The following is a 15,331-nucleotide window of genomic DNA, read 5'->3' on the forward strand; positions in this document are numbered from 1 at the left end:
ACCTAAAAAGATCTGTTGCACAGTAAAAAGTTTAATAAGTGGCTTGATTTTTATTTTTAATACATCATATCATATTTTTAAACTTTAAAAACGTTCTCCTCAAAAATCAAGTTTTTTGATTGATGACATCTTTTCAGGTAAAACATGAAGATTTTTTCTCCATTTGAAAAGTATTAGGTTTATTTAAAAAAAAATATTAAACAATACATTTTCTTCGAAATGCAAAAACAACACTTTCTGCCCTGTAGCGGGTAAATATTAAGTTAAAAATATGCCGCTTTTGCTAGGATATAGTACATTTTCTAGGCATTCCGAAAACATGCACAACTGAAGATTGACGATTTTTGATTTATGACATTCTTGAAAGGAGTGTTAGGCAGCTCGTTAATTTGGGCACAAAAGTTAACTTTTTCTTTACATCTTCAAGAAACGGCTGAAACATTACTATCTTCATGTATCTTTCTGTTCATTGTCTATCCATTTCTTAGGAGAAAGCACTTTCTATTCCTCCACATAACACATCATTCTTCTATCATTTCAGCACTGGAATAGCCTGCATCTTTAAATTTTAATCTTTTTTTTTCAGAGTCATAAAAAATGGACCTCAAAGAAGATTTTATGACGACGTAACAAAATTATGGGGTAATCCTAGTATGGATATGACATTTCTCTCAACAACTTGAAAACCGTTCAAGCAATTAGATTCAAATTTTTTATCATATCTTTAATAATACTAGGAAATACTTTGGCATTTTTTGTTTTCAATAATCAAAAAGCCTTTGTCTAAATGACATCAATAATAATGTAGAGGAAAGTCAATTGAGATGGTATGGGCACACATATCTATAAGACGATGGATAACACCTACTTGTCCGCCTCCGTAGTGTAATGGTCAGTACGCTCGGCTACCGTACTGGAGGTCCCGGGTTCGATTCCCAGGGGGGGGTCAAATAAATATAAAGGATTTTTTCACTCTTATATTTATTCAATATTACCTTGGACTGGTATCAAAAGCGGAGGGCTGATCATCTTTCCTTCATGTGTTAACAATCAAGATAACACTGCGTTTATATGATGCAGTGCCCTATGCACCATTGGGGTGCGGATAAAGGTTTGAAATTGAACTAGGCAACTAGAAACTACTGAAAGGAGAATGCTTATATGGTCAGCTGGAGTGTCCCTTAGAGACAAATTAAAGAATTCACGCATTCGTGGGAGCCTGGCTGTAACAGCCATCAATAGTAAGGTAGAGGAAAGGCGATTGAGATGGTATGGGCACATAGGACGCAGAGAACCTGATCATATTGTGAACCAGGCAATCGCCATGGATCTTCCTTGAAAGACATCTAGAGGAAGACCAAAGAATTCATGGATGCTGCAGAAAGATAACATGATTTGAAGCCATGGCCTAGGTGACGTTGTCCATGATAGAAGAGCCTACAACCTGAGGACGACGAGAGTTGACCCCAACAGTCTACAAAGACGATAAGTTGGGATGGAGCCAGGAAGAAGAAACGTAGTGGTTTTTGGTTTATTGTTTTGATCAATACCCCCGCAATCTACGGTCTAATACGTCGCAATCCAATGGTAGAACGGTTTGTGTTACCGTGTGTTATTCATGTTTCTCTTGAGACATTTTATTTTATGGTATTTTGATGAAAAATCCAAAGACATTGTATTTGAAAGAGATGAATGTAGATCTGGGTGTAAAATATTAGTAAATGGGGAATTTTTGGAATAGGTACCGTAGAACGGGGCTACTTGAACTTTGATGTGTTACTTGAACCCACTACAAAAAAAAATATTATCTGTATTTGGTCTACAATATTGAACGTATAAGTGTCACCTGTCAGGGAAACAATGAATCATGTCAATACGTTCATTATTGTAGACCAAAAACAGATCTAAATAAAAAAAATTGTACTGGGCGCAAGTAACACATCAAAGTTCAAGTAGCCCCGTTTAACGGTACACGATTTCCTATAAAAATGGATAATGATATAAGAAGGAGAGTGAATGGCGCACATAATTCAGTTATGGCAAATAAAACCCTATCAGCAAAGCTAAACTGGCAGTACACAATGGAGTCTTAGTTCCAATTCTAATGTATGGACGTGAAGTATGGAGTTGGCAATAGAAGGATGAAAGTAGACAGTCGGAATGCGATCTCTCAGTGCGTCAAAACCATGTATGGTAGAAGTTCCAATGGTGATATAAGGAATATCCATTACCCTGGACTGGTACCTGAAGCGGAGGGCTGATCTCCTTTCCTTCATGTGTTAGCGATCAAGGTAACACTGCGTTTATATGGTGCAGTGCCCTATGCACCACTGGGGTGTGAATAAGGGTTTAAAGAAGAAGGAAAGATATAAGGAAAGGGCTGAGATAAGCATTATCCATCAAACTAAACAAGGTGTGTTGAGATGATTTGGATATGTGGAACAAATGAATGAACTCGGTTATAAAAAAAAGGAATTAAACTTGAGCATGGTCAGGTTAAGAGTTGGAATAATCAACGGGTGTGTACGAGGGTATGCAAGAATGTGGAAGAGGCGATACACAAGTTATTTTTCACTTTATCTTTATTTAGTTATATATCACGTTTATACATGTAAAATATATATATATATAAATATATATATATATATATATATATATATATATATTATATATATATATATATATATATATATATATATATATATATATATATATATATATATATATATATATATATATATATATATAAATATATAAATATATATATACCCTAAAATGTACAGTATATTAAAAAAATATATATATATTTACATTTTATTTTAATTTTATCCTAGACCTTAATTTTAAACATATCACCTACTTCTAGCTCTAATAATTTTATATAATAAATATTCTCCTTTTAATATCTTTGGCTTTTTATTTTTAAAATATTACTTTGAATTAAAATAATTAATATTTCAAGCAGTAACTTTGCGATTTTTGGTTTTTCAACATACCAAATAAATAAAAACTTGGTTATAAAACCACGATATATCTTATTATAACTATAAAGTAATGCCGACCGGTTTCGTTGCAAGCAGCTTCATCGGACTTGGGTAGGTACATGTCCGACGATTGCGAACTGCTTACGTAAGCTGGTACGCTATGTTCAAAATCAACGACAAAACAATATACGAACACATCACTCATCTTTAACATTCGCTATTCGCTATTTGCTATTCGCTATTCGCCATTCGCTATTCACAATTTGCTATTCACCATTCACCATTCGCTATTCGTCATTCGTCATTCGCTATTCGCCATTCGCTATTCGTCATTCGCTATTCGCCATTAGCCATTCATCATTCGCTATTTTATATTCGCCATTCGCTATTCACAATTTGCTATTTACCTTTCACCATTCGCTATTCGTCATTCGTCATTCGCTATTCGTTATTCGCTATTCGTCATTCGTCATTTGCTATTCGCCATTCGCCATTCATCATTTGCTATTTTATATTCGCCATTCGCTATTCACAATTTGCTATTCACCTTTCACCATTCGCTATTCGTCATTCGTCATTTGCTATTCACCATTCGCTATTCGTCATTCGTCATTCGCCATTCGCTATTCGTCATTCGTCATTCGCTATTCGTCATTTGTCATTCGTCATTCGCTATTTGCCATTCACTATTCGCCATTCGCTATTCGCCATTCGCTATTCCTCTTTCGCTATTCGCCATTCGCCATTCATCATTCGCTATTCGCTATTGCCATTCGCTATTCACCATTCGCCATTCGCTATTCGCCATTCGCTATTAGTCATTTGTCATTCGTATTCACTATTCGCTATTCGCTATTCGCTATTCGCCATTTGCTATTCGTCATTCGTTATTCGCTATCCGCCATTCGCCATTCGCTAATCGCCATTCGTTATCACTATTCACCATTCGCTATTCGCTATTCGCTATCCACCACTGCAGCATATTTGAAACGACCACAGATTATCTTATGGAACGTATCTAGCTCTCTGCACTCATTCGTCCATCGCTCGTATGGTGTTTTGTATCCACGCGGCAAAGGAGTGCACGTTGGTGTACACTCCCGGCCTGTTCCTCTTCCCGCAGCCGTCTCCCCAGGACACGAGTCCCGCCAGCTCGAACCTCCCGTTCCTCGGGCAGGCCAGCGGGCCCCCGGAGTCCCCGCCGCAGGCGTCTATCCCGCCTTGGAGGAGTCCTGCAAAACAAATACGATAAGATTTGATTTTTTTATTATTTGGGTTGATAACAGATATACTTGTACATTAAACAAGCCAAATATAGTTTTATGAACCACAGAAACATAAAAATTAGTATGATATTTAGTGTAGATCTAGCAAATTAATGAATGTGTGTGTGTGTGTGTGTGTGTGTGTGTGTGTGTGTGTGTGTGTGCGTGTGCGTGTGTGCGTGTGTGTGATGTCGATTCTAGTAGGGACATTTTCCGAATTGATGGCTCAGTTACTAGTAACATCTCATGGAAGTCGAGCGGGTGCTAGGCTGATCAACTAAATTTGATATCCTTTATATGGCGCTCACTCCTTTTAAGAACGCCATAAATCAAAAAACTTTATTTTTCAGTAGAACGTTTTTAAAGTTTTAAAATATAATACAATGTATTAAAAATAAATATCAAGCCGCTTACTGAACTTTTTACTGTGCAACAGATCTTTTTAAATAAAACCTGACGGTTTATTCTCCATTTGAAAAATATCTAGGTTATTTAAAAAAATAATTAAACAATACTTTTTCTTCAAAATGCATAAACAACACTTTCTGCCCTGTAGCGGGTAAATATTAAGTTAAAAATATGCCTCTTTTGCTGGGATATAGTACATTTTCTGGGCATTCCGAAAACTTGCACAACTGAAAATTGACGATTTTTTATTTATGACGTTCTTGAAAGGAGTGAGCGATTTCTTCCCGGACCTACCCGCGCATATCATGGTGTCCAGAATGGGCTGCTGTCTTCCCCCATAGAGCCCCGACTGCCTGCAGATGTTGGAGTCTACTAGCGGTACTTCTGCAGCTCTTAACACGAGAGAATATGTGTCATCACCTTCTGGAAAGTTATCAAATTTTATTTTATTTTGTAATTAGTAAGGAATAATCCGCAAAGCCTCTATTTGTATAGCTTTTCTGCGAGTAAAATAGTAAGGATAGGGAAGGTAAACATGAAAAATACCTCAAAACACCCAGACCAATTGAAAATAAATATTTCTTGAATTTATTTTGCAATTTATTTATACTTTTAATATACAAAATACATACACATGCAATATGTGTTTTGTAATTAATATATTATTAGATTAAAACAAATATTTTAAGCTTTTCCACTTTATTTTTATTTGACCAGCGACCGGGTTTCGTCGTCACCGACATCATCAGACTGGCGGGAGGCTATACAAATTGTTATGGTATATATAAAACAAGGCAGGAGTTGATTGAACCACGATTTGATATAATTTTATTGAGAAATTAATTTAATTTGAGTGAATTTTAGTATTGTATGATATTAAAAAAAAAAAATTATGTATATTATATTTTTAATGTCATACAATACTTAAATTCACTCAAATTAAATTAATTTCTCAATAAAATTATATCAAATCATGGTTATTAACTCCTGCCTTGTTTTAACATAACAATTTGTATAGCCTCCCACCAGTCTGATGATGTCGGTAACAACGAAACCCGGTCGCTGGTCAAATAAAAATAAAATGGAAAAGCTAAAAATATTGGTTTTAATCAAATAATATATTAAAAATGCAATTCCATCACGAAGTGTCAGTGGATAATACAAATGTTTTGTGATTGTCGGGAATCGAACCTGCTACGCCAGTTTCACAGTCGAGCGTGAGTGAGTCCAAATTTTTAGTCACAATTTCTGCGTTTGTCTCCTGTTGGGAGTAATCAACAGGTTTTTCACGTTTTATAAACCAAATATGACACCTTACAATTCAAAAGAAATGTTTACAACCTAAATTAGACGCCATAGGGCGTTTGTGCACTACACAGAATTTTACCGTCCGGCACTTCAGTTAGCGTGATCAAGCATTGATTGGCTTGGATTGGTTTGTGCTTTTGTCCATCTTTCTTCGGATCGGAGCTCTTGATCAGTGCGTAAACACATTTCATCACTCTAAACTGTCATAGTAGCTTATATTTTTAAAAACCGAACTGCCGGATGGCAAAATCCGTGTAGTGCATACGCTTGTAAAACCAGAAGTTTTACAAACCAAATTAAACGCCTTACAAATCAAATTGGAGGTTTTACAAAACAAACTGGATTTTTAAAAGTTTTAAACAAATATATATATTCATAGTATTGAAAATGTTGTAGGAAAACTTGAGAACACATCGCACACACAGACTATGACAGCGCGCCACGCAAGCTTGGCAACTTGACGACTAACGCACTTGCTAGTCGTAAAAATAAAAGATATGGGCAGGTGTTCACACTGACAATACCTTGTACAGCTCCCCATCCGGATACTGCGCAGTGCCTTTGCGTCGGCGGCGACGATGGAAGGCAGATCGGCCGCACGTGCGATGAGAACGGTATACCTTCGGGACCTACTTTGACATTTAGCACGGCTATATCGTTACTGTGAGGTCCATCTGAAAATATTTTACATTTTTTGACGTCACGACATAGATGAAGAAGAATATGATAGTCTGTTGATACCAGTCATAGGCTGGTTAAGTCATCAAGCTGGTTATCACTTTATGCACGTGCAACATTCACCATTCTACCCATGATTGACATCCACACCGCTCAAATTCTTGGAAGTTCTATATATATGAACCAATTTCGAAACATTGTTCTTGAATCACTAGAACATCACTACAGACATCTATTGGTGAGATGAAAAGAAGCTTTTTACTAAGCAGAAACTCTCATATTAGTATGTGAGATCCGAATTCTGGATTATAATCACATACATGAGAAACGCCAGAAAATATCATTTTCATTTTTATTATTTTAACTTATAATTTGACCAGTTAATTTATTTACAACATTTTGAGTGTGTTCAAATACTTGCTCACAAATCTGGATTATACCAATTAATATTCATATTATTTTAGACATCTCATCAAAGATGAAACTCTTAATATAAATATGATTAATCTGATAACACAGTACATATGAGTTCACAACAGCCATCTATGTTGGATTGAGAATGCTTCCATTTTGGACTTGCACAGTTGTCTGTTGGACGCGACTCTCTTCCAGTGCAGACCCGCCACTCTCCTAATGCCATCGGACCATCTTGTCTGCGGCCTACTCATGCTTCTAGGCCTCCAGTCGAGCACCTGCTTGGTCCATCTATCCTCAGACATACGTGTCACATGACCTGCCCAGATCCATTTTAGTTCCTCGACTCTTAGAGCCACATATCGCTCAGTCCTTTCAACAACGTCATAAATCAAAAAACTTGATTTTTCAGGAGAGCGTTTAAATATAATAAAATGTATCAAACATAATTATCAAGCCACTTATTGAACTTTTTACCATGTAACAGATCTTTTTAGGTAAAACATGAATGTTTTTTCTCCATTTGAAAAATATTTAGTATATTTAAAAAAATAATTAAACAATACCTTTTCTTCAAAATGCAAAAACAACACTTTCTACCCTGTAGCGGGTAAATATTAAGTTAAAAATATGCTGCTTTTGCTGGGATATAGTACATTTTCTGGGCATTCCGAAAATATGCACAACTGAAAATTGACGATTTTTGATAAATTACGTTATTGAAAGGAGTGAGCGATATATTACCTTGGTTTACCTTATTCAAACATTACTTACTTTTCCTGAATTCAGGATGGGTTTCCACTCGTTCAACTCTGAAGCTCTGCTCATGGTGGTCCCTTATATGCAATCTATGGTCGCCTGTTACCACCATAAAAGAATCCAGCTTTAAAGGATGCTGTAAATATAAAATTGATATACAACATTTTGAGTGTGTCCAAATACTTGTTCACAAAATCAGGATTATCTCCAATTACAGGAGTTATTTTCATATTTCTTTACATCTCACCAATAGATGTCTCTAGTGAAGTTCTAGTGATTCAAGAACAAGGTTTCTAAATTGGTTCATATATACAGAACTTACAAGAATTTGAGTAGTATGGTTGTCAATAATGGGTAGAATTGGTGAATGTTACACGTGTGTAAAGTGATCACTTAAACCTGTCTATGACGGTCGTCAGCCCCGTATTTACAGGGCATTTGCCCAGACTTCCATATTCTTCTTCATCTTTGATGAGATGTTAAAAAATAATATAAAATTGATATTTTCAAGGGCTTAAAATATTTATATGTATCTTTATATTTATAAAAACTTTAGCATAATACTACACTACCACACTGCTAAAGCATACTATCACACCGTTTCCCTGCAGAGGTAGGCAAAGAGGATGGAATGCCTTTCTCTTCTGTCCTGACATACAAATTATTCAAAGCCATTGTTATTTTAATTTATTTTTTTTATATTATTTTGTTTGTTTGTTTTTTTGCGTTGTTTGCAGGTAGGAAAGCGAGGGTAAATCGCTCACTCCTTTCAAGAACATCATAAATCAAAAAACCTGATTTTTCAGGCGAACATTTTTAAAGTTAAAATATATATAATACAATGTATTAAAAATAAATATCAAGCCACTTATTGAACTTTTTACTGTGCAACAGATCTTTTTAGGTAAAACCTGAAGGTTTTTTCTCCATTTGAAAAATATTTAGTATATTTAAAAAAATAATTAAACAATACCTTTTCTTCAAAATGCATAAACAAAATTTTTTGCCCTGTAGCGGGTAAATATTAAGTTAAAAATATGCCGCTTTTGCTGGGATATAGTACATTTTCTGGGCATTCCGAAAACATGCACAACTGAAAATTGTCATTTTTTTATTTATGACGTTCTTGAAAGGAGTGAGCGAAATGTGAACATCACAAACAATTGAAAATATTTTTTTCTTAAATTCATTTCGCAGTTCAAACGTCAAACTCGGCCGGAATTTGTGTTCCTCAGATTGCCTAGCGCCAGGCGCACGTGACTAAATTGCCAACAATTTATACTCTTCGTACATAAAACTAACTAACCAACCATCACGCCGCTTCCGTAGGGGTAGGCTGAGAGAATCGAACGCCACACCACTCTGTCTTTGCAAACATTCTTCGCCTCTTCTACATTCATGCATCTCCTCATACATACCCGACGATTATTACGACTCCTGACCCGGCCGCTTTCAAGTATTTGACATACCTGATTGTGCCAAGTTTTCCTCGGTCTTCCTCTGCTTCTTCGTCCTATTACATTTGCTTCATAAATTTGTTTAACCGTTCTTTCCTCACTCATACGTTCCACATGCCCATACCATCTCAACACACCTTCCTTAATTTTATCGATAATACTTATCTCAGCCTTGCATCCTTTCCTTCTTTCACCATTCGAAAATGTATCATACAACGTTTTGCCGCACATTCGTCTGAGGGATAGCATTTTGACTGTATTCAGTCTGCTTTAATCCTTCTTTTGCCAACTCCATGCATCGCTTGATTTATACTAATCGTACATTCATACATTCTCGAACATAAAAAAAAAACTAAATGTACCCCTTATATAAGCTTTTTTTTACAAATGTAGACGCATTAATTATACCTTACCTTAAACTAAGCCCTCCGTAGCGCAATGGTCAGCACGCTCGGCTGCCGTTCTGCAGGTCCCGGGTTCGATTCCCAAGGGGGGTAAAATAAATATAAGTGATTGTTTCACTGTAATATTTATTCAATATTTCCCTGGACTGGTACCTGAAGCGGAGGGCTGATCACCTTTCCTTCGTGTGTAAACGATCAAGGTAACACTGCGTTTATATGACGCAGTGCCCTATGCACCATTGTGGTGCGGATAAGGGTTTTATTATTATTATTATTATTATTATTACCTCGTCAAAACATTGTCCTGTTTTTTGTCCGCCTCCGTAGTGTATTCAGTCTGCTTTAATCCTTCTTTTGCCAACTCCATGCATCGCTTGATTTATACTAATCGTACATTCATACATTCTCGAACATAAAAAAAAAAACTAAATGTACCCCTTATATAAGCTTTTTTTTACAAATGTAGACGCATTAATTATACCTTACCTTAAACTAAGCCCTCCGTAGCGCAATGGTCAGCATGCTTGACTACCGTTCTGGAGGTCCCGGGTTCGATTCCCAAGGGGGGTAAAATAGATATAAGTGATTTTTTTCACTGTAATATTTATTCAATATTATTACCCTGGACTGGTACCTGAAGCGGAGGGCTGATCACCTTTCCTTCATGTGTAAACGATCAAGATAATACTGCGTTTATATGACGCAGTGCCCTATGCACCATTGGGGTGCAGATAAGGGTTTTATTATTATTATTATTACCTCGTCAAAGCAGTGGGCCGCTGTCACCACCGATTTGACTCCTACAAGCGCTCCTCCGCAGTGGTGTTCAAACACCTGGCGTTCTGGGCTCATTTTCTTGATTGCAACCTATAAAATATACAAATTACACAAATCGCTCACTCCTTTCAAGAACGTCATAAATCAAAAATCGTCAATTTTCAGTTGTGCGTGTTTTCGGAATGCCCAGAAAATGCACTATATGCTAGCAAAAGCGGCATATTTTTAACTTAATATTTACCCGCTACAGGGCAGAAAGTGTAGTTTTTGCATTTTGAAGAAATGGTATTGTTTAATTATTTTTTTAAATATACTTAATATTTTTCAAATGGAGAAAAAAACCTTCAGGTTTTACCTAAAAAGATCTGTTGCACAGTAAAAAGTTCAACAAGTGGCTTGATATTTATTTTTAATATTTCCATTTTATTTTTAAACTTAAAAATCTCCTGAAAAATCAAGTTTTTTGATATTTGACGTTGTTGAAAGGAGTGAGCGATATATCGAAATCCTGATTTTTGATATACTATATGACGTCATTGAAAGGAGTGGGCGATATATATCAAATTAATACAATTTTCCGGCTATTTGGATAATAAATATCTCAGTAAAGGAAAGAGATAGAGGAAAATCTGTGATTGTATACGATAGAGGCTAGTTATAAGAATACTTTGAGCCGTGTTACGCCAAACAGCCTCAACTTGAGCTACGGCTAGTTGCCTTTACACATAAGTATAATCCTGAACTATTTTGACTAACATCCTCGTGCATATTGGTCCACGGGTCGACCAAAAACGCATGTGATTAACTATTTTCGTAGTTGCAAGTGACCGTCATCAACAGACTGGTCTTTTTGATCTATATTATTTATAAAAAATTCTAAATATTATCTTTTAAAAATACATTGTTTAAAAAAATCGGGAGTTAACAAACATGTGACAGACTTGTGACCTCACCCGTGGAAAGAATTTTGTATTAGCGAATATCCCCTTAGTGAATTTTCTAAATTAATTGAAGAATAATCAAACTTTAATCTGATTTTAATTTAATCCAAATTAATTAAGTCATGTTGTAGTCCCGTGGTTAGTGTCACGGACTCTCGAGTCAGAGTTTCACGGTTCGAACCCACTCTACCACAATTTGATACCTATTTCTAATAATAACCCGCTTAGGCTCATAGAAATAGTATGAAATTGAAATATTTGCGTAAATAAAAAAAAAACACTTTTTTTTAAATATATATATATCGTAGTCGTACAGGAGAAAGTGATTAACTAACAAAAAATGCAAAATGTTCAGGGGGGCCATTTAAGTCACTTTTGCTTGGCAAAAAAATAAATATCAATGCAGTTAGTCATTTTTAACAAGTCCATATATTATACTACCAAGTTTAAAATACTTTGGGATTTTTTTCAGGGCAATATTAAGCTAGTAAGATATCAAATAGTCGATGATCACGTTTTTGTAAGAAATGCACTTGGTCACTTTCTCCTGTATGACTACGATATACACTTTTATAAATTGGAAGCAAAGTGACTTGCCTGCCAAGGGAACGCACCGTAAGGACTTTCCATCCCTCCGACAATTTTTCCTCTTCTTCTCGAATGGAATTCCACAGATCTGGTTCCGCATTCCACGTCTCCGGATCCGTTCAGTTCGTGATCAGGACGCACTGCATACAACGTCGGGTAAACTTCATCCAGGTCGTTAGTCATAGTCAGTTCTTCAGGCAATGTGAGTAAGAAACACGAAAAAAATATGTATATCACCATCATTTTGAGGCTAACAGCACCGTCAAATAATAATGTATTTTTTTTAAAGAAAAACACTTGTTTTTATCACTTGAGTTTATTTTATTATGACGACTAGTTTCGGAAGCTATGCTTCCATCTTCAGGCCTTAATATAAACTAAAACATAATAAGTAATTATCTGTTCTATAAATAAGGAGAGTGGTAAGTTATAGGTTGGTCAAGGGGGCTGAGTTTGAAAATAAAGGAAAAATGGAAAGCAAAGGTGAAGAATTTTGAAACAATATATTATTTACAAGATTTTGAGTGTGTCCAAATACTTGTTCACAAAATCTGGATTATCTCCAATTACAGGAGTTATTTTCTTTTTTTTTGACATCTCATTAAAGATGAATAAAAATATGGAAGTCTGGGCATTTACGGGGCTGACGACCGTCATAGGCTAGTTTAAGTCATCACTTTACACACATGTAACATTCACCAATTCTATCCATTATTGACAACCACACTACTCAAATTCTTGGAAGTTCTATATACATGAACCAATTTTGAAACATTCTTGAATCACTGGAACTTCACTAGAGACATCTATTGGTGAGGTGAAAAGAAAATTTTTATTAAGCTTTCATTTGAATGTCAAATGACATGAAATTTTTTACAATTCACTGATTTTTATTGTTTTTTATTACTAAATATATGTTATAATTTTTATGTTTATTTTTAATACCACACGATATTTAACTATCAACGTTACATCTTCCTTATATCGATATTTTTATGTGAAAAATTAAAATTTCTGTCCGTAAAATTAATTTTCTGTACTAAAAATAAAATACTGGTATGTGTTTCAATGTATGCACAACAGAATACTGAAAACTACTGATTAACCTCTAGATTTTTGCAGTGTATATAAAAAAATGTCTTCCCTACAGTGCGTTTAAAAATACGGTAATTTATAAATATATATATATATGTAAATAACGTGGTAATATTTTCCTTAGTAAATTGGGTGTAATTAATATGTAAAGTGGGTGTATAATAATAAAATAAACAATGTGTTGCTTTGTAATTAAAGTTTATTCTAAATTTATCTTTATAATATTTTTCTATCTATCTATCTGATTCTGACAGTTCAGAATATTATATTTTTTCTATCTGACGTCTTTTGTTTTATTCAGTGCGATGCATGCGACATCTGGTGGTAGAGCTGTTTTATGTAGGTACTATTTGTAAGTACTTAATAAAATGTATAGGTAGGTACCTAGGTATTTTATTACATGTATATATATATATATATATATATATATATATATATATATATATATATATATATATATATATATATATATATATTTATATATATATATATATATATATATATATATATATATATATATATATATATATATATATATATATATATATATATATATATATAAATAAATATATATATATATATATATATATATATATATATATATATATATATATATATATATATATATATATATATATATATATATATATATATAAATATACAGCAACACTTTTTCAGATGATATACCAAAAAATTTGCCAATTTAGTAACCGATTTTTTTTTCTTATTTTTATATGTAGTTAATTTGTAGATTTTCGATTTTTTCGCACAAAAATTAAATATGCTCATATATTTTAAAACATCACATATTTATTTAAAAATAAAATCGCATAGATACGTAACACTAACAATTGTCAAATACCAACAAAGTCAGTATCTACTTTATTGTTCCTTTTTTATGACTGCTTCAATACGATTTGGCATGGATTTAAACTAATTTTGTATGCAGTCTTGGGAAAAAATTTCAAACCACTCTTTTCCGATGATGTTTTGATGAATGTATGAAACCAGATGTTTTAAAAAAAAAAGATCAATATTTATTCCCGTATTATATTATTCCACAAAAAAATATATGCAGTTTTTGATCATCCTGTACGTAATGTGTGCGAATGTCATTATTTGTGTCGCAAATACCGGGCCTGGCATAATACCGGGTGATTGCGAAATTACTATTAAAAAAAAATATTATTATTGTTCTGTGTTTTCCAGATTGCATATTTACAAGTATGTTTAAAAAAATGCATTTAAGGAAACCATATTTCGCGTTGTTATAATTTATTTGCAGCAGATTGGGCAGATTGCGGCTCTGATCATAATCTGCTGATTGCACAAATCAGAGCCAAGTTCAAAATTATAAAAAGGGATAAGTTTAAAACTTTAAACCTCAATGAGCCAGCAATTAAATGTTTTGGCACAGATATCAGGAAACAAGACGCTGATTTCAACGTAAACTCCTCAGAAAATGTCGAACAGCGTTGGAACAGTCTCAAAGAGAAAATTGTCAAGACTGCAATGAGATATCAGGAGCCGAGAAATGAAAAGAGGAAATCTTGGATATCAGACCCCACATGGGATATGATATCAAAGCGAAAAGCGATGAGAGTAAAAGGAACCTCATCTGCAGAAGCAAAACAAGAATACTCTAGGCTCAATAAAGATATACAAAGACATTGCCGACGAGACAAAAATAAACAAATTTCGGATATCTGTGCTGAGATAGAAGATAAAGCGAATAGCGTCACTACAAAGGATCTTTTCCAAAAGGTTAAACTCTTAACCCGTGCCTTCAAACCTCAGACATGGGCAATAGAGGACCAAAATGGAAGCGTTCTGACGGACATTGGCAGCGTCTTGGAGAGATGGCGAGGTTACTGCTCCGGACTATATGCCGAGACCTCAACAGCAGGAAGTCCTTCCTTTGAGAATCAAACCATGGAACCCGACATTTTGGAAGAAGAGATTCGAAATGCACTGAAAAAACTAAAATGCAACAAGTCCCCCGGCAATGACTGCATACAGGCCGAGCTTCTAAAAGAACTAGGGGATAAGGGCATAAAAACAGTGCTGGATCTCTGCAACCTCATATGGAGAACGGGAACATGGCCTCAGGAATGGGCTGAATCTGTTTTCATTCCTCTTCACAAAAAAGGCTCATCCAAAAAGTGTGAAAACTATAGGACAATAGCACTTATCTCTCACACCAGCAAGATAATGCTATATGTTCTAAAAGCACGATTACACAGTTACATTGGA

At 34.6% G+C, this 15,331-nt stretch overlaps 1 protein-coding gene across 3 annotated transcripts; it reads right to left on the reverse strand.

The window, feature by feature from the left end:
* Positions 1-2,835: 2,835 nt before the first annotated feature.
* Positions 2,836-13,072, reverse strand: LOC148312309 (brain-specific serine protease 4-like). Of its 3 annotated transcripts, none has more exons than XM_088277501.1 (7): positions 13,038-13,056; positions 11,993-12,360; positions 10,437-10,544; positions 7,832-7,952; positions 6,490-6,639; positions 4,952-5,080; positions 2,836-4,216 (listed from the first exon to the last, which is right to left on the reverse strand). In XM_088277501.1, exons 2-7 carry the CDS (start codon positions 12,224-12,226, stop codon positions 4,017-4,019), a joined length of 942 nt encoding a protein of 313 aa, XP_088133627.1. In that variant the 5' UTR covers positions 12,227-12,360; positions 13,038-13,056; the 3' UTR covers positions 2,836-4,016. The 3 variants fall into 3 exon arrangements, with proteins under 3 accessions (XP_088133627.1, XP_088133625.1, XP_088133628.1); XM_088277499.1 differs by having other exon boundaries at positions 13,024-13,053; XM_088277502.1 differs by having other exon boundaries at positions 11,993-13,072.
* Between the last annotated feature and the right edge of the window lie 2,259 nt (positions 13,073-15,331).

This window comes from Brachycentrus maculatus, unplaced genomic scaffold, assembly GCF_059751285.1.
Source record: "Brachycentrus maculatus isolate JH-2025_06_01 unplaced genomic scaffold, ASM5975128v1 h1tg000043l, whole genome shotgun sequence".
Taxonomy (NCBI): domain Eukaryota; kingdom Metazoa; phylum Arthropoda; class Insecta; order Trichoptera; family Brachycentridae; genus Brachycentrus; species Brachycentrus maculatus.

What these genes read in the sequence shown, in the direction of transcription:
- LOC148312309 (XM_088277502.1), bottom strand. Translation starts at nt 12,226, where the DNA reads ATGATGGTGATATACATATTTTTTTCGTGTTTCTTACTCACATTGCCT. An exon ending in ACGGTGCGTTCCCTTGGCAG is followed by an intron (nt 10,545 to 11,992) that starts GCAAGTCACTTT and finishes TATATTTTATAG; the next exon opens with GTTGCAATCAAGAAAATGAG. An exon ending in CGGCCCACTGCTTTGACGAG is followed by an intron (nt 7,953 to 10,436) that starts GTAATAATAATA and finishes TTATATTTACAG; the next exon opens with CATCCTTTAAAGCTGGATTC.